Below are 22,466 nucleotides of genomic sequence, written 5' to 3'. Positions count from 1 at the left end.
GCGAAGGTAAGTTAGCAGTTATTTTCCAGCGAGTGCATCTTTGCGATCGTGGAATTGAAGCTGGTAAATCCACATAGAGGTTTGCTTCCACACATTTCGAGATATTCATTCCCAATATCTGCTACGAAGACATGCTACGCCCTCTCAAGGACAAAACTAAAAGATCTTTGAGTCGTACTTATCAACAGCTCGAAGGAAGTTGTTGATGATTTCGACTTCGCCCTGCCGTTTTCTAGCCGCCTGGTTAGACCAGATGGTAGAGTGGCTGCCCCGGAAAGGCAATGGTCCCGGGATCGAGTCCTGGACCAGGACAAATTTTTCTTCAACTGCGAAGCCTTTCTATCGAGGAACCCGTATGGGTTTCCTTTGTATCAATTGATACGATTGGGTGGATGTCTCATTTTCCCTTTATTAATTACTTCTCTCCACGTTACGGGTTTCCGCCGTCCTATTACTTCAAATTCCTACATTTGGTCAGGAACTTCTGTAAACGCACCTGGGCAGCACCGATGAAGTGCAGTTGCTCGAATGTGTAGGACTCAAGACCGGGAAGCAATTGCATTGAATCCTTTTCCTGCTGCATCAGCGCTTGGAACGCCTGCGTGGAAAAGCGGCAGTGCAGATTTATAGCCGTTATTGCAGAGCTGGGGCGGCATTTTTTTTTGTTGTTGTTTTCGTTCTTCCATTGTTTCCGAACTTCGTGTTTGACTCTTACGAAGGCGGTCCACCGCTATTGTCTGAACGGGCCATCAAAAGTGACGTATAATATGAAATGAATAGAATTCGAGGAGAAGAATCCTTACAAATCACGGCCCCTGCTCTCGTATCTGCAGGCTTTGGCACCAGCTCACAGACACATTATAGTTGGTTTTTCACCATATGAAATTAGAGACAAAAACGAAAAGATGAAACGCTCTGTATTCTTCAGGCGAAACAGCTAACGACAAAAGAAACTGAGGGAGAGAGCACAATGTACGATATTTCATCCTTGCATCATCAGGATACCGGAAGAAGATAGGCACGGAGCCTGAACTTCCCTTGGGCAGAAATTCGGGCTAGTTGGTTATCCATGATCACGCATAAAACGAGCCACAAATGTAGAAGAGGTTTAGAAGAACTGTGTTCTATGTTTGTCCCTGGCTTTATGAGCAGTTAATGTATGTATGAGCTCAGAACTTAATTTTCGCATTTTTCTGTGGGAAGAGCAAGTTCGCGTTCAGTCAGTACGCATTTCAACGCGCAAGAACTGTGCTCGAAATCTCGCTCTGCGTTACTAAACCTTCGTAATGAAGACAATTTCGGCTTCCTAGACATCATACTGACGCTTTTCTGACGATTTCTGATACTGACGATTTCTGTCGAGCACGGTAGACACAGCTAATACGATGCTTCAGCGAAAAGACTTTTCCAGCTGTTGAATGTGGTTGTTCTCGTCCAATGTAATTCGTCGAAAGGGGATAGGCTGATGATCGGTGCAAAAAAAAAAAAAAAAACCGGAAGGGGCAGTAAGAACAAACAGTGCCCTTTAAAGAAGAAAAAGAAAAGAAGCGCTGATAGTCATAACTTTAGCTATTCGCCATATAACCTGCCACCGCATGATTCGCTGATCAAGCGCTCTCTTGGGCGCTACGATATCTACATGAGCTTCCAGGCTTCCGTTTGAACACCCTACTATAGTTGGGAACAAGTTAAGAAGGCGGGAGAGGCCCCGTCCAAATGACCGAAGTGCAGCAGCCGATTGACTCGGCGACTAAAGAAATAGTCCCACTGACGTGACTCGGCGCAGTTCGAAGCGCGGGCTGCCATGTTCCCCGTCGGTGGGCTCACCGGCCGTCCGGCTCATGACGTTAGTCTAGAGTGCGCGCTCATTGGTGGAGGCTGAGGGGCAAGTGTCGCTGCCTTCTAAAGTTGTACCCTACTATAGAGGGCTTCAGGACAGGCTGTCCAAGTGAAAAAAGAAAGAATCTTGCTGCGAGCGCACGGCGTTCAAGCAGACCTGTAAAATACACTTACCAAATAACTTTGACGACCGGACGCGTTGTCGGAGATGTCTTCGCCCAGCGTGCGGGAAGATGGCAGCTAAAAGGAAAATTTCTTGAATATAGAGGCATCACCTTGGGCCCGTATTTGCAGCAGTTGCACGTGCACTACAAGAATTACAGAGGTGGAATTTTCTGGACGAATGAAATCGCCCGAACGGTTTTAAAGGAACACGAGACAGAGTGAAGCGGACAAGATATTTACCAGCGTTATGACCCTCCGCCACCTGACGCGAAGTGCGCATGATGCTCGCCGTTTCACGTCGTTCCGTTTTCTCCTACTGCGTAATGCATACAATAACGAAGAGTGGCCTTTGACAACTACGCCGTCTATCCTGCGGGATAGCCCGCTTCGAAAGCAGTTGGTCCAGGTGATCGCATGAACTTCTCGTTCACTTCCACGCCTTCTGTTCCATGCTGTCGAGAGAGACCGGACGAAACTACTTTTCTTGGAAGCTTGACTTTCACTAGAAGAAAAGGTTCTCCTGCGTCGTTCAGTCAGCGCAGCAAACGAGGATCCCAAGAGAGACTGCATATGCAACGCTGTGCTATGGTACTACGAATAGGAAAGTGAAGATATCGCGATATTGAAATTGGGCAGAGCATTGACAAGATATGAGATAACGCAGGCCATCGTTCAACAACAGTGACACGACATGAACTATCACGATGAGAAAAATACGGAGTTGCGTGTATATGTTTGAAATTATCAAGGACAGAGAGGGCAGCCCGTCGTCAACGCTATCGAGCTTAAGTTCCTGCTCTCCGTATGACGTCTCCGTTAGAAAGTTTGGCGAGAAAGAAATTATTTCCAATTACAGACACATCTTCTTTATACCTGCCTGTTACAATGTACTAGAACGCATGATTCACAAGCATATCATTTAGTACCTGTCTTTCAACAACTTACTATCAACGAATGAACATGGTTTTCGACCTCGGTTTTCTGCTGCGACACAACTTATTGAATTTAGTCATGAAATTGCTTCATAATTGAACCTGCGTAGTCAAATCAATGCTGTTTTTATCGACTATATGAAAGCATTTCGTGGGATTTGTCACATCAAGCCGATTATCAAACTGGGGGTATTTTTTTTTACTGGTAATCATGGTACTATATTATTCAAGTGGATAACAGAGTACTTACGATAAGGGTATCTGTGTGTTACATTTGATCACTCTCTGTCATCATTCGTTCACGTGATGTGTGTGCCCAAGGCTCAGTGTTGGGGCCACTTTCATTCCTTATTTATATAAATGCCTTCGTTCAGCTAGGTCATATCCAACACGCCAGTTAAAATGCGCCTATACGCAGGCTATTGCGTTCTGTACTCGAGTGTCACTAATGCACATAACCAAAAAGTGGCGTTTCTTTCTTTATTCTGTAAATGAAAGCAGCACATTCCAAATTAAATTACATTTTAAGAAAACTGTTACTGTAATCTTCACTAAGAAGAAACACCAACTGCATCTTCCGTTTGTTTACGGCGGGAATCACCTAAATCATGTGAGTGAATTTCGTTACCTTCGTGTGACGGTATTTCTCTGACGTGAAGTGGCATAAACATGTCCATTTCATTTGTTTGACGGCATTCAGAAAACTGATCACGAGAAAGAAATTTGTAGAAGAATAAAAATGGGTTGGAGTGCATACGGCAGGAATTTGCAAATCATGACTCGAAGCTTACGACTGTCGTTGAAATGACAAGTATGCTATCATCGCATTCTACCGGTGCTAACATATGGAGAAGAAACTTGGAGGTTAGCAAAGAAGCTCGAGAATAAGTAAAGGACCGCGCAAATAGCGATGGAACGAAAAATGTTAGGCATTACGATAACAGACAGGAAGAGAGTGGGATGCATCAGAGAGCAGACACGATATTCTAGTTGACATTAAGAGAAAAAAAAAATGAAACCGAGCAGTCCATGTAACGCGTAGGACAAATAACCGGTGGACCACTAGAGTTACATAATTAGCGCTAAGAGAAGGGAAGCGCATTCGAGGGCGACAGAAACTTAGGTGGGGTGAAGAAATTAGCAAGTTTGCAGGCTGCTGCTGCTGATGATGAAGATGATTCAGAAAACTAGGTTATCTCAAGATGACCTTGAGGGCGACTACAAAACAGTGAAAGCTTACAGCCTACAAATCGTTAGTCTGGCTTATGTTGGAATATACTTCAGTGGTCTCGTCACCGAGTAAAAAACAATGGTGAAATATTTCCTATAATCAGTTCACAGACGATCACATAACAAGAGTACTTGGGGGCAGCAGAGGTTTCATAATACTTCCCATAATCTCACATGCTACTGCCTTTATTCTTTAATTATTGCTGTGAGATATTTCACCGTGAACAAGTGAGACAGAGGAAGCATTCTTCACCAAACGCAGAGCAGGCATTTGCATTAGCGATCCGTTGGTGTCCCTCACTGTACGCGAAGAAAGTGCAGTATGTCGGCTGTGTGCGCGGAACAATTCCAGTAAACAATACCGATTGGATGGTCCGCATAGTGCGCTTAAGTAAGCGCCTGCACCGCTTATATGTGTCCAGTATTTATGGGCGCCTGTTTCGCGCTGAAATCATTTACCATCACGCACCAACTAGCTTAAGAACAAGCTTATATCGGAGAATTACGCTTCCCCCTCTGAAACCGACGTGGTCTGCGACTGATCCTGTTCGCGGCGAAAGATCCTCTCACCTTCATCTGAGTTTCGGCGTCTGTGATGTTCCCGTACTGGTTCACGAAGCACTGGGCTTTGTCGTGGAATACTTGCGCTGTCTTCGCGGTCCACCAATCCTGTCTTCTGCCCTTCTCGTCGTACAGCCTTCCTGTACGAAGCACGAATGCCAGCCGGGAAATGAGTGGCTTGTTGCAGACAATATAGCTGTATTCGAGCAGGAAAATGTTTGAATCTAACTGGATAATAATGCACGAAAAAGTGGGTGGGGAGGAACTGGCTGTGGTTATAGAATACAAAGCCGTACCTTTCACCGTGTAAAATAGACGCTATATAGTGGTGGGCTCCGTAGTAATGTGGACATCCTGGGGCTCATTAACATTTTCACTTGAACGGTATCGTTGTTTTTTTCATGGCACTCCTATACGAATGCGGGTAAGAATTGTGGGGTCTCACGCGTGCTCTTGGGACAAAGGCACGCCAACACATTGGTGAAAGCAATCAAAGGGCATCTTTTGCATCTTTCATACACTAATGCCTGCTAGCCGACTCACAACACAATCTATCTTACTATCTATCTACCTTACTACAACCTTACTACTACCTAGTCGTGCGAACTCAGAGCTAGTTAGCGCGACTAACCCTAGAAGGTTCTGGCTCCAGATTTTATCCCCTGGACAAAAAATCGTTTTGCTTCAAATGCGAAGCTTTCTTTTTTAGAAACCCGGGTGAATTTCCCGTATAGCTTCGTGCTATACATTTCGGTGTATGATAAAGTTTTCCTCGCATTTTCGTATACAAATGGAGGATTTGACCATTCGAACTCCACTGTTGACTGCATGTACAGCAGCAGAACCCGTAGCTACTCAGACACATCGTTAGAGCTTCCCTCTGAGCAGTCGTATCTATAAAGCACAAACACACTTCTCTGAAAAAAGAAAGTACAAGGTACGGGCTCGAAGATTACTCATTTTCTCATAAATGTCTCTTTTAAGAAAAAAGAAAGTTCACTGTAACCTCACTGAATAGCCAGTGATCGGAACTCTTACCATGGCTGTCGAATCCATGTGTAATTTCGTGAAAGACTATGTACCCGAGGATGGCATAATTTATGTACCTGTAATAAACAGTGCGGCTGTCAGTACGAAATGTACGCTGTAAGTACGATTGTTACTAATTTTACAGCTGTAAAATGAGTAGAAGCACGGAGTCCCCCACCTGTAGAAGGTGGGGGACACACCTGTAGAAGGTGGGGGACACACCTGTAGAAGGTGGGGGACTCCATGCAACTTTTAACCATCTGGAGTTCTTTAACGTGCACCTAAATCTAACTACACGAGCGTTTTTTTTTCTTTTTTCATTTTGTCCCCATCGAAATGCAGCCACCGCAGCCGGGTTCAAACCGACCACACTTCTTGGCGAGGTCGTATGAACATCTCTGCCATTTTATGAATCTGTGCATTGAAAAGTGCGACTATGGAAACTTGAAAAAAATGCATGCGCTCCTAATATGCGCTCTTTGAAGTGCAAGACGAATATTTAAACCACGCTTAATAAATTTCAATGCCTCTGGCGCCAAAGGGAAGTGGAAGAATGGAGAGGCGGAAAGAAAAAGCACCTAATTTGGTTTCGTCTGCTTTCTCTCGCGCCAAAAACATTGGCAGGTATGTGCATGCCAACCAGGGCCTAACGTTCGATCCACTCTGGTATGCTTATAATAAGACTTCTGCACGCCTGCCCCTCAGTACTTCTTTGGCAAATCATTCCTTAATTATTACTTTACTGCTTCGAATTTTACGATTATTATTGGCTGTCAATGTTAAAAGCTTTGAAGGGTTTGAATTCGAACCTCGGTTCAAAAGTTTGTACTTTTGCATGCGTGAAGCGTGCCTTGGCCGAGCAAAATCTACGTATATATCGTCGGCTGAATTCAAGTTTGAGTTTGTTTGGCTATACTCAAAAATGGGTTTCACCGCTTGTTTTCTGCTCGCAGATTCTGGAAATTTTGGCTGTTCCTGTCCAGGATATTTACTAATGAGGTATCCTGCCATAATAATTTAGCCACACGTAGAATACATCAAGCTTGAATAATTCCCGCCCCTTAATATAGAGTCGAGAGAATGCTGTAAGGTTGCGGCAAAAGCATTGAGAAGTATTTTTGAACACTCTTTGCTAGAACGCTATAATAAAGACGGAGAAGAAATGTTTAAATTAGCGACGCATGGCTTACTTGGGCAGTCCGGCATCAAAGAAGGGCTGTTGCATAATGCCTGCCGGGATATCTGTCACAGAGAATCGAAAGAGCACAATGCAGAGTCACTATAGCGTCGTTTTAGTACTTTTGAGGGTGCTAAATTGGTGTCTTTTTTATTTGCATCCTCAATTGCACCAATTTAGCACACTTGTACTATACTCAAGACACCCCATAACAAACGGTGTGTGCTAGAATATCCCCAGTACATGCACCCACGCAAACACACGCACTCTTTTTCTCGCAGTAAAGAAAAAAGAGACAGGGTACTCAATCGTCAACGAGCTAAATGTACTGCATATGCAATAAGAGGACAATGAGGATGAAAACATATAGCCAGCCCGCATGCAGTGCCTTTTAAGCGCCTTCAATAGTGTAACACTTCAACCGCGCAATGTTGGTTTTCTGCAGTTAACATAAGCAGTAAGATTACTTCATTCCGGTTGCCTAAAATAATAAAGTTTGCGCTCTGCGACCCTTCTCTGCTGAACATTCATTCGTTAATTCATGCATAGCGAGGCTTTCGCCGGAGACTATGCGTGAAGCAGTGATGCAGTGAGCGCTGTTTTCCCGCAACCCTGCGTGAGATGTAAAAAAGTGCCAAAATATGTGCTCGCGCACCGTCGTGAGCGAATGTGCTAAATTATGGCTCACAGATTTTGTTTTCCGTCCACTTGCAATAGGCGTTCACCATGGCAGCGTTGAATGCCTCGCTGAAATTGAAAGACGTGCAGTCAAATCAAGCATACGCATAAGCAGATCAATCGCATGTCATGCCCAATTAGCTTTACCATATAGGCTGCTCCGACCGAAAGCACAAGCTTCTTTTGCTAGAATGCCATCTTCAGCGTTGTGATATGGAATCTTTAACTGTGCTACCAAAGTTCACGTTCGTTCGGAAAATCTGAGTGATAGATAACTGGTCGATTACCTGAACAAATAATTATTTACCTATAGAAATATAAGAACTAATTATGGACTGCTACCCCAGTGTATATATATAGCGGCATGTTTGTAAACAAACATACATAGTATTGACAATATCATCAATCTACGTTACTTCACTGTTCACCGCTTTGAACAAATATTTATTAAATGACTAATGAAAGCTCGTTCAGATGCGTTATTCTTACCTTCAGAGAAAATGCGGGCAATTAATGATTCGAAAACCTTTATTTTTTATTTTTTGCCCTTACAGAAGTGTGAAGGCAGTTTCGCCTTATCTTCTTGATTTCACGCTCTACAGCTTGTCTGTATTGCACTGTCGCTTACAAAACCAACAGACCTCCCAGCATTCCTTAAACCGCGATTGGGCGTAAGTCCAAATAACATATTCAAGCAGAAACAGCGACATCTGTGCTAGGTGAAGCAAAAATGTTTAGGTCACAAATGGAAGAGTGGTTCATTAGATTTGCACACGAGTTTTCGTACAAGGAAATACTACAAAAATGAATTGACCGCAGTAGAAAGACTTGCAGAAACGTTTCCTGTCGAAAAGAATGGTGTATATGATTCCATTTCAACACGTAACTGTGGCAAAACAACGTAAAGCTGTCTTGGTGTTGGAAACAGCTGCTGCGCTAATAATAAACTCCTTTCTTTCTCAGGTTAAGGAGAGATAACAGAAATAAGAAAAGGCTGAGAGCTAAACCAGAAAAAATCTGGTCGGCTGTATGCCGTGTAAGAGGAGTACAGTATATGTAAGAATTAAAATACGAAAGAGAAATACTCAAGAAAAGAAAAGAAAGAAAGCGTCGATAACGCAGGTACCGACATGAAGCGGCACATATTTCAATTGCGGTCTCTCAGACTTGGGCTTAAAAACGTGTTGCTGCGGCTAGTTGGTGCATCAGAATAAATTAGCAGACTTCAGCGAAAAGCAGACGACCGCGGCAAACAAACAAACAAACAACTAAGATAAGCCAAGCCCGTTTATGATCGAGCCTGTTCCTTTGAGGTCGTTTGTTATTGCGATGAAATCTCGTATCGAAAAGTCGCCGCAATGCCGCCGAAAGCCAGCGATGTGAATATTGGTTGCAAGTTGGCTTCTAAATCTCAAAATCTAGGCAACAGCGGAATTTCTCACAAAAATCACCAAAAGAAAATCTGCTGCGATAGTGACTTAAGTCTTTCTGGCTTTAAACGGGCTTACGGTTTCGGAAATTGGTCGTTTGACCTGCAGATGGCGTCATAAATACAACAATTCGCAATGATTATACATGCTCGCAGAGACTTACTGAAACTTGTGTTTAGAAAACTATGATTGCTTAGAAACTTGTAAACGCAAGGCGTGAAAAATAAACTCACTAATACGTATGAAGCCACAAGTACGAAAATTAGACAAATTCGCGCGGAACATGCCCATCATTCCCACGGTAGCTGAGTGATCGCAGCGCCAGGCTTGCCTCTAGATTTTGGGGGGGGGGGGGGGGGGTACATTATGTTGACGACCAATTATTCATAATATGACGGAGGGCACTGCTCACCCCTCTGCCGGGTCCTGCTCAAGACGCAAGGAGAGCAGCCTGTTGACCTTGATTCGCCGCGCAAATGCAACGTAGTAGTACACGAACCGCTCTCCACCGATGTCATCGCGCTGCAGAGTTGAAAGCGCGAATAAGTTGCGCTATCGCATCACACTTACGGTAGGACATTTCTTTCTCCATCAAAGTATAAGTCATTTCGATGGTGTTGAGAGCGCACACATATGGAAATAAGTCACAGGCAGATTACGAAAGACAGCTGTCTTTCTCTCTCTGCTTGGTAATTGTTTCTTTAGATAAATGAACGCTGTGCGCACCATCAAACTGAATCGTTGTGAACTTGCCCAAACAACCGCACTTGCACTGCATCATAAGTCACGCTGTTGGGCGACTTCTTATTATTTGATCTTGCAGTACAACAAATTCGTAAGATATATATATATATATAATTCGTATACACACATACATATATATATATATATATATGTGTGTGTGTGTGTGTGTGTGTGTGTGTGTGTGTGTGCGTGTGCGTGTGTGTGTGTGTGTGTGCGTGTGCGTGTGTTTGTGTGCGTGTGTGCGTGTGTGTATGCGTGCGTGCGTGCGCGCGCGTGTGTGTGTGTGTGTGTGTGTGTGTGTGTGTGTGTGTGTGTGTGTGTGTGTGTGTGTGTGTGTGTGTGTGTGCGTGTGCGTGTGTGTGTGTGTGTGTGCGTGTGCGTGTGTTTGTGTGCGTGTGTGTATGCGTGCGTGCGTGCGCGCGCGCGCGCGTGTGTGTGTGTGTGTGTGTGTGTGTGTGTGTGTGTGTGTGTGTGTGTGTGTGTGTGTGTGTGTGTGTGTGTGTGTGTGTGTGTGTGTGTGTGTGTGTCTGCGTGTGTGTGTGTGTGTGTGTGTGTGGCCATTTCAGGTTCGAAGTAATAATGAACAAGATACAGGAACTCCCCCTATAACAAGCGATGAGGTCAGAAGGGCCTTGCAAGACATGAAACTGGGAAGAGCAGCAGGAGAAGATGAAATAACAGTCGATTTAATACAATACGGAGGAGACATACTGCTTAAGAAGCTTGCGGCCCTTTATCCGAGGTGTCTGTCGGCTTCAAGGGTCCCAGAGAACTGGAAGAATGCCACCATTAAACTAAACGACAAAAAGGGAGACGTTAAAGAATTGCAAAATTATAGGCCCATAAGCTTACTCCCAGTATTACATAAAATATTCACCAAAATAATCTCCAATAGAACAAGGGCAACACTGCACTTTAGTCAACCAAGGGAACAGGCTGGCTTCAGGAAGGGATACTCTACAATGGATCACATCCATGTCATTAATCAGGTAGACGAGAAATCCGCAGAGTACAATAAGCCTCTCTATAAGGCTTTCATAGATTAAGAAAAGGCATTTGATTTAGTAGAGATACCAGCAGTCATAGAGACATTACGTAATGAAGGAGTACAGGAGGCTTACGTAAATATATTCGAAAATATCTGCAGAGATTCCACAGCTACCCTGATTCTCAACAAGAAAAGCAGGAAGATACCTATAAAGAAAGGGGTCAGAAAAGGAGACAAAATCTCTCCGATGGTATTCACTGCGTGCTTGGAAGAAGTATGCAAGCTATTAAACTGGGAAGGCTTAGGAGTAAGGATCGACAGCGAACACCTCAGCAACCTACGGTTTACCGATGGCGTTCTCTTCAGCAACACTGCAGACGAGTTACAACAAATGATTGAGGGCCTTAACAGAGACAGTGTAAGAGTGGGGTTGAAGATTAATATGCAGAAGACAAAGATAATGATGACTAACCGGGCAAGAGAACCGGAGTCCAGGATCGCGAGTCAGCCTCTAGAGTTTGTGAAGTAGTACGTTTACCAAAGTCAGTTAATCACAGGGAACCCTGATCATGAGAAGGAAATTCATAGAAGAATAAAAATGGGTTGGATCACATACAGCAGACATTGCCAGCTTCTGACTGGAAGCTTACCATTATCATTGAAAAGGAAGGTGTACAATCAGTGCATTTTACCGGTGCTGACACATGTAGAAGAGACTTGGACTGACAAAGAAGCTTGAGAACAAGTTAAGGACCACGCAAAAAGCAATAGAACGAAGATTGCTAGGCATAACGTTAAGACAGAAAGAGAGCGGTTTGGATCAGAGAGCAAACGGGTATAGACGATATTCTAATTGGCATCAAGAAAATGGAGCTGGGCAGGTCATGTAATGCGCCGGTTAGATAGCCGTTGGACTATTAGGGTTACAGAATGGGTATCAATAAAAGAGAAATGCAGTCGAGGACGGCAGAAGACTAGGTGGCGTGATGAAATTAAAAAATTCACAGGCGCTAGTTGGAATCATTTGGCGCAGGACAGGGGTAATAGGAGATCCCAGGAAGAGGCCTTCGTACTGCAGTGGACATGAGATAGGATTATTATTATTATTATTATTATTATTACTATTATTATTATTATTATTATTATTATTATTATTATTATTATTATTATTATTATTATTATTATTATTATTATTATTATTATTATTATTACTATTATGCTGATAATGATGCTGGTGCTGACATATAGTGTTGCGGTTTGATCTAAATGACCTCTATTTTACCTTGACTGCCATAAATTGTATTTCTCATTAGCTTTGGGCCGGAGTGCCACGTGCTGCACCTGAAGAAAGGGAGTTCTCGAGAGACGTAATATAGACGCATTAGGCACTGTTTACTGCGCTTATTCGCAATAATGAACTTGTACTTTAGGACCTAACTTAACAATCTGTAAGGTTTGCTTTCCAGGCAGTAGTAGAACAATATTTAATCTTGTGTCATTACGTTGCAGGAGTTAGGCTAATATTTATAAGGTGTTTTTAAGAATAGACAAACTTTTTTATTTTAAATCGCCTCTAGCAGGTACCACCATTCTAGTACTCGGGGTAGTTTATTCGAAGAAGCAGACGTTACTTGTATGAGAAATTTAAAAGAGCAATGGACTAACTAACAAACACTCACTCATTTCGTTTTTAGCGAATTATTTTAAGCACATATTGCAATTTACGTATTGGAGCCAGTTAGTCGGCAGGGTACGGGGCTTGAAGATATGCCAAATCAGTGGTTCTGCCTTTCACAAGAAAAAAAGGTTAGAAATTTTAGTCCTTCAACAGACACCATGAGATCGAGCTGGTTCGGAAACATCGTTTTCTCGACGTGATTTTAGACCACCAGCTTCAATGGACTCATCATTTGACCGCCCTGGAGGACCAAATTAGTTGTGTTGTAAATGTTCTCCGCAGAATCGCAGGCACGAAGTCGGGTGGAACAGCTGCATCCCTGCTTCCCGTCCACTCAGCACTTGTGCGTCAGAGAATTGCTTACTCCGCCCCTATATTGCACCAATTATCTGCGACGTCCCTCCATCGGCGGCAGCTATTACAGGTTCGGAGTTTACGAGTTTGCCTAGGAGTCCCACAAGCTACGTCCAGTCACCTCACTATTGCAGAAGCGCGGGAACCGCATTTCACGGTGATTCGGAACCTGGAAACATGCCGACATCTCTTCAGAATTTCTACTCAGCATTCTGCGCACCCCCTTCTCTCTCTGATATAGAACCGTCCGGGTGCACAGATACACGCCTTGTTTGAAGAGCATAGATCACGACTCCCACGATCGCTTTTTTGGCACTCAGACCTCTGCTATACGACCATGGCTTCTGCAAGCGCCGAAAATAGAAACGTCAATCGAAGGGCTTAAAAATTAAAGCGACGTTTCCACATTAGCAGCAAAACAATTAGCGTTACATCACCTATTTGACAAGTACCAGGAATCTATTCACGTCTACACGGACGGTTCTGTAGTCAAAGAAAGTGCGTCTGCAGCTTATGTTATACCATCCTTAGGGGTAGAGTACGCTTGTCCACTAGGACGCTCGTCGTCACCAATAATAGCGGGATTAGTGGCGATTCTCCAAGCAACTCATTTCATCAGAACTATGTATGCCAGGCTAACCCCGCCTGCTTCAACATCACCACCACCACCACCACCACCACCACCACCACCACCATAAAATACGAGACACCAACAAAGTGGGTAATTTGCACGGACTCCTTATCGGCTTTAGCATGTCTTGAACATATTGATGACAGCCAATCACACGCACGAATAACATACACAGTATTGAACAGTTTAACTCAGACTAATGAAAGACAATATGAAGTGATATTACAGTGGGTCCCGGGCAATGCTGGTATAGCAGGAAATGGACTAACGGACGCATTGGCAAAATCGGCCCATAAAGATGCAGAAATTCAACTCATTCCTTTATCACCAGTGGACACAAAACGGATATTGAGAGTACTAAAGAAAGACTTGTTTATGTCAACATGATTTAATGAGACACTAAGGAATCAATCCTTTACGAAGTGGACCCTCAACTCAAATACAAGCTGAATGAACAACTTTCTAAAAGTACCGAGACACTAATTCATCGAGTGCGCCTTGGGACAGCATACACCAAACATTTCCTACATCGCAGGAAACGGGCTACTTCCCCGGCTTGCTCCTGTGGCCACGACGATGAGGATGTTCGCCATCTACTCCTTCAATGCCCCATATACGAGATGCAAAGACGGCAGCTAGAACAAGAGCTACACTCCATTGATCCTCACCGTCCTTTCTCACTCGCAAAATTGCTGGGCCCATGGCCATCGAAAATAGCACAGCGAAAAGCATTGAACGCACTTGAACATTTTTATGAAGAAACAGGCATCCTTAACAAATACTAGGTATTGCACTGAATAATCACACGATGTTACTATAACGTTCTTCTATTATTTGTGATTATTAGTGCTCGTATATTACGTGTAATAATTTTTTTTTTGCGTCAGTTATTTTAACAGTGTAATTCCTCATTTGTTTATATGCTGATCGAAGTCTACATCACGGCCGATTGTGTGTGTTCGTGACTTTGTTTACGAACTCATTGTGGTGCAACTTGCATTTGACTTTTATAGTGTTATGTTCATGAGCGTATAGGACTGTGCTGTGGATTTCTGAATGTGTGAAGTGGTTTCTTTTCATTTTACTACGTATTTCTTAAATTGTTGTTTCCGCTATGAGAAAAGGAGTAGCCGTCACAATTATAAGGTGACTACGTCTCTTTCTTTTATTTTCCTTTCAATAAAAGAAGGCGCCAGTTCCAAGATGTTCATTTCCAAATTTCGGAACATTTGCATTCCAGTTCTGTTCCTATTTCAATACGCAAAATGGTGTTTTGTTAAAAAAAAGTAAGTGGGACAAGAATGCATGCTTAGGGAAAGTTTGACGGCGCGCATGTCGAAACCGGTGCTATCCACAGGTTTCGTTCCAAACGGTTGTGCCTTGTACAGTGACTGGCTACATTTCGTAAATTAAGATGTGCTGTAAAGTGATTAGTTAAAAATTAATTTGTAAAAACGAATTAGTCAACCATTCATTTCAGTTTATTGTGCCAGTAATGTCCACCTCTTCGAGTAATCTGGCTCAAAGCTTAGAATGTGGGTATCAACCACAAAATATTTTGTTTAATTCTATATTTTTATATAAGACGATGAGCAAAACGAGAACAAGGGAGAAGCGAGAGCCAACGTTTCGACAAGTGGGCTTGTCTTTTTCAGGGCGACATATTCAAGACAAATCATATATTCAAGGCGATATATATTCAAGACAAGTGCACTTGTCGAAACGTTGGCTCTCGCTATTACCTTGTTCTCGTTTTGCTCATCGCCTTGAATTTTGATCCCCCGCCTTTCCCGAATTTTTATATAGTAGTCTAAAAATACGTCCTATAAAATGACCAAGGTAATCACAACTATGATGCAAGTGGTCTTGACTTACGTTTGGTGCCTCCAGAGCAAGCTTCAATTCGTTCGTTATCCACTGGGGATAGCCAACCACAGCGGACATCTTGGCAAGCTGTAAAACGGCCAAGGAGCGGACACACACCCTCGATAATCATGAATTGCCAAAGTTTAGTTATGATGCACAAACTGATAAGTTAGGTGCTATGGTAATAAGTTCTGATGATGTCTTAAACCTAATCTTGAATCTCTACGCTAAAAAGTGCATCGGTTCAGGTGGCATCCCGAATTCTTTCCTTGTAAGATCTCCATATGGACAGCTCAATCTCTTACTGTAATCTTCCAGAAACCTTTAGACTCTGGCGAAGTACCGACTAAATGGAAAACAGCCAAAGTCCTGCCTTTGTATAAATCAGGTGATAAACAACTTCTCTCTAACTACATACAGGCCGATATCTCTCACACCCCAGCCATGCAAGATGTTATAGCACGTTATTCACAAAACATATAATCGAATTCCTTATCTCTAATGACGTTGTAACATCAGCATGGCTTCCGTCGTGGTTATAGCACCGTAACGCAATTAGTTGATTTTGTTCATGATATCGCTTTTAACATAGACATAGGTAATCAAGTGGAGGCAATCTTTGTTGACTAAAGCCTTTGACTCTGTGATTTATTCTAAAATACTGGTAAAATAACCCCATATTCAATACTCCCTGTCTTGTTTCTTGGATAGCTATGTTTTCTTGGTTATCGCTCACAATCTTTTCCTTTTAATTCCGTGGACTCAACTCCTGTCGACGTTACGTCAGGCGTTCCTCAGGGATCCGTATAAGTCCCTTTAACATTTCTAATATATATTAATGGTTTCCCTCGTAGCACCTCAACTAAAATTAGACTTTATGCAGATGACTGCGTAGTATACGAATCTATTAATTCTATTGATGACCCCGACTGTCTTCCCCAATCCCTTATGTCTTTCTGCGTTTGGTGCAAAACGTGGCAAATGAACATCGACTGTAGTAAAACAGTCGTGATCTCATTTTCCAATAGACAGAGCCCCCTCTCGTTCGATTATTCTCCGGATGGCATCCAACTTAAAAGAGTGTCTCAATATAAATACTTAGGTGTCATTATAACCGAACATCTTTCATGGTCTAAACATACTGAATATGTAACTGGGAAATCCCTAAAAAGATTAGGTTATTTGCGCCGCACTTTAGCTAAGACCCCCGCGATACTAAACTGTTATTATGTAAAATGTTAATTCGCCCTGTTCTAGAATATGCATCTGTCGTTTGGTTCCCCTACAAACAATGCGAAATAAGCTCGCTCAATAACGTTCAACGAAAATCTATCCGTTTCATTTGCCAAAATTACAGCCGCAGTTTCTCACCAACACAGGCTCAACAATCTTTGAACATTGAGCCATTACCTTCATGTTATCGCATTAAAGCCTTGAAACTTTTATATGCAATTAATAACTACCCCTCTGGTCTTTCTGATTGTAACCATGTCACACTTACTAATGCAAGTTCTACCCGTAGCTCCCCGCGCCTCGAACATAACACCTATTTATACCCGTACTAACACATTCAAGTACAGTTTTTTTCCACGTGCAAGAGAGCTTTGGAATTCTTTACCCGGTAACGTTCGTTCACTATCTCTAAAAGATTTCATGGCTGTCACTGGTAAGCACTTCGCTAAAATGTAAAGTGCTTCTTTTTGCTCGTTCATATTTTGGTGTTTGTGTGTTTTTAATGTGTAATCTATAGTAATGTATATTGTTCTCACTCCTGATATAGCCCAGCTTGGGTGGCAGTATATGTAGATAATATAAAAACATAAAATAGATAAGATAAGTTCCACGGGGCTTTTCTTTTTTCATTTTCCTTTGAGGTTTCGCTCGGGAGAAATAAATATGTGCACCCCTAAAAGATGTTCCTGTAGCATATGCACTGCCTCATAGATTTTACGCCATCGTTAGCCTTCCAGCTGAAGAGTAAATTTGCTCTTCAGCTTTGCACTTACTGCGCGTGGCAAAAATCTAAAGTAGCTCGGAGAAAGCACTCAGTCATAGGTTCGAATGATAGCTCATCAGTATTCGTGATATACAGTAAGACTTTGAGTATGTAGCATGATCGCGTTAAGCATATTTCGCTGCTCCGGAGCACTAAATAAAATTACAAGTCATGCTAGAGCGGTATATTACGTTCGCCGCTTACCATAAACCGGACTTTTATTGAAAGCGGGGGCTTGCTATATCATGAAACCATGTCGTCATTGTGCCTCTACATTGTTTGCATGATAACTTTTTTCCCTTTTACGAAAACTCCACCTTGCGGGTTTCCAGAAACTCATTTGTTTATCCAGTGTCATATACGTAAAGCTTACAAATGTTCTCAACGTGTAAAAAAATAATTGAAGAAAGGAACTCCAGTTTGTATTTTGTTTGTGTTGCTATTCATATACGTCTATTCTCACGAAACAACTATATAACTTGCATGATAGATATCGTCACCGCGACTATAATGCCATGGAACAACATACCTCGTATTGTATTCAAACCTCCCTTACCGCATTGACGACTCCCAAAGATTTAGGTTTGATTGGCTAAAGCATCGAAACTGGATGAGCCGGTTCAATTGTAGCGCTAACCGTACAACAACGGATCGCGTGAATGCCAGTGGCATATTTTATGGCCTCTGAGATGGTTTGCAGTAAAAAAATCTTGAACACCATACTGTGTTTTCACTCCTCTCCAAACTACTATGCACTGTACCTTTCTTCTTACCTGTGTCTTCTCCCTACGCTGCCACGTCTTTCACTTCGTACATATCACTACAAAACTATAACTACGCAACACCCCTTTCCACAAACGAGAGAGGAAGCACGCTGCTGCTCATTATAACGTCCGTATGGCGCAATTTTGACCAATTTTTTAAGTAGACTTCTGAGAAGTGCCAGCCGCATAATATTTAACGTTTAAAGGCGTCGTAAAAGGCGCTTCGTGTGCCTTAGATCTGTTTTTGTGTCGTACTCATACAAATTTTCAATTAAGCGCGATTACCCAACCCGCGCGCAGGTAGCACAGGAGAAAGTTATCCGAATGGTAGTTCAACGAGCACCTTTGACTTACTTTCGACAAAGCTGCCGCTTTCGTTTCGCCGTCCATCCAGTCGCTGCTTTGCAGTTCTTTGCGAAATATGCTCTGCTGAAACTTTACCATTTCCTTTACCTGAAAATAAAGTCAGGACAAACCCATGGCAGCTCAATTAAAGAATATGCCTACTACGATAAAGACGTAACTCAGTGACATCCTTCAAATTCCATAGCCACTATATATTGTACACGTGCGTGTGTGCATGTTGTTCATTCATAATAAGAAGCGTTCTTAAGGCTTAATACCTAAATGAGTTTTTAACCTTGCAGGCTATAGCCCTTAACGAGTCTCCGTTTACGGTAAAACAGTGTTTATTATTCGCCATTCTTGTTGAGTACTGCGCCTACAACCGATTTCGGTTAACCCTGTGTGCCACTCTCTTTCGGTTACAAAAGACGAACGTTTTCCAGTGATATCGTCAACTGAATTGATTAATAGCAGCAAGTAATGCACAGGTCTGGCGAGTGCATCATTTAAGATAAGATAAGATAATAACTATTAAGATAATTCGCGCAGCCAAGCGTTTCAAAGCTGACATCGCTCATGCGCGATAACAAAGATAGATATGGTATGAAGGCTGTCTTTCGCCCAATTAAAAACACCACATTTACGCAAAACAAATGTGAAATTAATATATTAACTTCTGGGGTTTTACATGCCAAAACCACGATATGATTCTGAGGCACGCGGTAGTGGGCGACTCCGGATTAATTTTGACCACCTGGAATTCTTTAACGTGCACCCAATGCACGGTAAATCAAATATGCGATCTACGCAGATGAGATCACCATCTGGATCAACACGGTTTCGCCAGGACACATCCAAGAAACTCTCCAACAGGCTATGAGCAGGGTGCATGAGGCTGCTCAAACTATTGGCCTTAGATGTGCGCCGGAAAAATCTGAGTTGCTACTGGTCCATCACAAAAGATGGCGACCGCCCACCATACAACTTGTAAAGGAAGGCATGTCGGTTTCCCAACGAAAACGTATTAAGATACTTGGTCTCCATATCCAGAAAGATGGAGGTCCCGCTGCGACGGTGCAGCACAGGAGAACAGGCGTTGCACATGATGCTAGGGTCCCTAACCAAGCCAACGGAGTGAAGGAGGCTGATATGCTTAAACTACGGAAAGCACTAATTATGTCGCGCCTCTGCTACCAACCTACCCTATACCAATCTGCGTCAACAAGATATCAATAGCCTTGATGCGCTCATCCGGAAGGCGACAGAGCTGGCCATCGGCATTCCGTTTAGTGCCAGCACTAAGCTACTCCTTGACATCGGTTGCCATAACACGGTGGCGGAACTAGTCAGTATTCATCGCCATCGCCAAGAACTGCGTTTGCAGCGCACGTGTCCAGGCATGCACATCCTCCATAGCATCGGTCATCATCCAGAAGCTGCGCCTCTTGTGGGCACGCGCCCACTACCCCCGAAACAACGCGAACTCCTAACCATAGCTCCCCTGCCACGCCACATGAATCCAGAACGAGGCAAGGGGAGGCGACGCAAGCAAGTTGCCTACTTCAAGAGGTACACTGCAAGACACCCTGACGGCATATACTTCTACGCTGATCCTAGCGTTGGTGCATGGGGCTCCGCTATAGCAGTGGTGAATAACAACCTCCAAACTGTGCATAGAGAGGCACTCCCAGAGACAGACCCGACCTTAGCGGAGCTGACAGCCATCGCAAGCGCGATCAAACACATGCCCCCTAGTAACTCAGCCTACCGAAGAATCATATTTACCGACTCCATGGCGACTTGGAGGAAATTATTGCACAACGATCTCCAGGCCCACACTTCGGCGCTTATTCAAGAGCACCTTCAAGATCCTTTAGAAGTCATCTGGGTACCTGGTCATGACAGGCTGCCAGGAAATGAAAGAGCTAAACAGCTCGCCTGCGAGACTTTGAACCAGGCTCCCTACATTCCGCGACCAGCCCAGACGAAAAAATGGGCTTCCCTGCTTCTGCGGCCTTATCAAGAGGCAAGGCGCAAGTTCCTGAAGCTCAGCAGAGTGCTCACCCGTGAATAGGGTGTAATGATTCGTCAGGCCCAGACTGAAACACTCCCTACGCCAGCGCGAATGCGCCTCCTGCGCGGCCTCTTACCTGAAGATCCCCCACCCTGCCGATACTGTGGCGAACGCCCGAAAACATCTCATATCATCTGGTCCTGTGGACCACCCCCACCCCCCATGCCTGCCCCTACAAATCTTTCCCTTAAACCTCATGCCGGGTGGCTGACAGAAGTAACCAGCGCCGATGACCAACGGTACCTTGCGGCGTTTATCAGTGTTGCACTGAAGAATGCCGCAAGCGAGGCTCTGGACTGGCCTTTCCATAACACCAACATGAAAACAAAGTTTTTTTTTTCTCTTTCTCTCGAGGTTAGCAACGCAACGCAAAGCCACTAAGCCACCACGGCGGGTGGCTTTGGCGTTTAAAACATTCAAGCTGTTATAGCGCCTCCTGACCAGCGCTGCTTCACCGTGTAGCAGCGCCAGTCTGAGATACATTTTCGGAGACTGGTGTGCCAATTGAAGTACAAAAAAAAAGAAAGACAGCGCATCCTGCCAAAGGCATGTTTGCAAACAGCATGCAGCAAAAAGGACTATATATGTACAAGACGCAAGTGGAAAAGTGGCTACAGGACAGCTAACTACTAAATAATGATGCCTTTCTCATAATTTGAGAAGTATTGCTAAAGTAGAAACGCGCGTCTGACAAGTCATGCAGATACAAAAAAGCCGCAGTTTTTCCCGAAACGCGAAACACTGATAGTGATCGCAAAATACTAGACAACTACACAAAAAAGGGATCGTATATTTATTGGCTGTATAAATTGCAGCACACATTTCCTGACGAATAAAATTAAGAAGCATGGTATCACGCACGCACAAGCCAACATGAACAGATCTCACTCGATGACCGCGATGTACTCACTGTCACAACGCTTGCGTGATGAAGAGCGCAAGCAGAGGCGAGCGAACGCTTCTGCTGCCTCTCGCTTCAACGCATCTCCGAAACTTGAGTTTACGCGACCTCAAGCCCTAGGCACGCAAAAATACAGCGCGCATGCAGCCGCCAGCCATCTTGGCTCGAACAATCTCAGCGTCCACCGGAGATTACCTCCATAATGAGGCCCGGGCGGTATACGCGCTCAGCCACACGGACAGCCAAGCACAGCCACGGCCACGCTAGTGGAGGAGACGCAGCTCCACCTGCCCCCCCCCCCCCTCCACTCCATTTAGCAAAGCACTTGCTCACGTAACCTCTAACATTGGGTAAGCATCAAGCCACCATCCTTCTCGGATCACCCTCGCAACCACAACGTATACGGCGCGTACGCGCGATTGTATCTTATCGTACTTTGACTTATGCGGAATCTCACGGTAAACCCCCCTTCCCCCCCCCCCCCGGCGACTGCAAGATTTCGCCTTTTGTGTCCATATAATTGCTATTGCGATGACAAAGCCTCTTACGATGGGCACGCCCGTCTTGTCAAAGAACTTGTCGACGTAGAAGCGGCTGTACGCCGCCGGCGCCACTTTGGCCAGGGCGGCGTTGCACTGCAGGGTCTGTGGCAGGCTGGTCTGCGTCACGTTCCGAACTTTGTTCTTGAAGGCGGTGTTCAGCTCGCGGACGCTGGGGATCACTTCGACTCCCACCGTTTGCAATGCGTGCCAGACGAGGACATTAGAGACGATGTGCCTGAGGTAGAATTCACACGGTGAAATGCAAACTGAACATAGTCGAATCTCAACAATGAGCAGCTGTCTTCGCGTTCCTTACCATTTATAGGTAGTAAAAATGTTCGCACCCTGAGGGATACTAGTTTGTCCCATGGCTTGCCCATAAGGCTGGTAAAAAAGTAAAGTTATTGTGCACAACATCGAGCTGAACTACACGCGCCATGGGAAAACCGTAGTTCAAAGCTGTGTTCTGACCACCTGGTGCACACTAGAACATCTGACACGAGAGCTTGACAGTCATGACTGTTAAAGTTTATTTCATTTAT

At 44.0% G+C, this 22,466-nt stretch overlaps 1 protein-coding gene across 1 annotated transcript in view; it reads right to left on the bottom strand.

Moving 5' to 3' along the window:
* The window catches only part of LOC126542945 (neprilysin-1-like), a 39,860-nt gene that overhangs the window by 3,558 nt on the left and 13,836 nt on the right, over positions 1-22,466 (bottom strand). The window contains exons 8-17 of the mRNA XM_050190068.3: positions 21,931-22,159; positions 18,417-18,515; positions 15,312-15,389; positions 9,454-9,563; positions 7,622-7,680; positions 6,947-6,998; positions 5,766-5,833; positions 4,737-4,867; positions 2,014-2,079; positions 497-598 (exon numbers count right to left, since the gene is read on the bottom strand). Coding sequence (XP_050046025.3) covers positions 497-598; positions 2,014-2,079; positions 4,737-4,867; positions 5,766-5,833; positions 6,947-6,998; positions 7,622-7,680; positions 9,454-9,563; positions 15,312-15,389; positions 18,417-18,515; positions 21,931-22,159 — 994 coding nt within the window. The remainder of the gene's footprint in view (positions 1-496; positions 599-2,013; positions 2,080-4,736; positions 4,868-5,765; positions 5,834-6,946; positions 6,999-7,621; positions 7,681-9,453; positions 9,564-15,311; positions 15,390-18,416; positions 18,516-21,930; positions 22,160-22,466) is intronic.

The sequence above is a fragment of the Dermacentor andersoni genome, chromosome 3 (genome assembly GCF_023375885.2).
Source record: "Dermacentor andersoni chromosome 3, qqDerAnde1_hic_scaffold, whole genome shotgun sequence".
NCBI classification, from domain to species: Eukaryota; Metazoa; Arthropoda; class Arachnida; order Ixodida; family Ixodidae; genus Dermacentor; species Dermacentor andersoni.
This window is presented reverse-complemented; position numbering and strand designations above follow the sequence as displayed.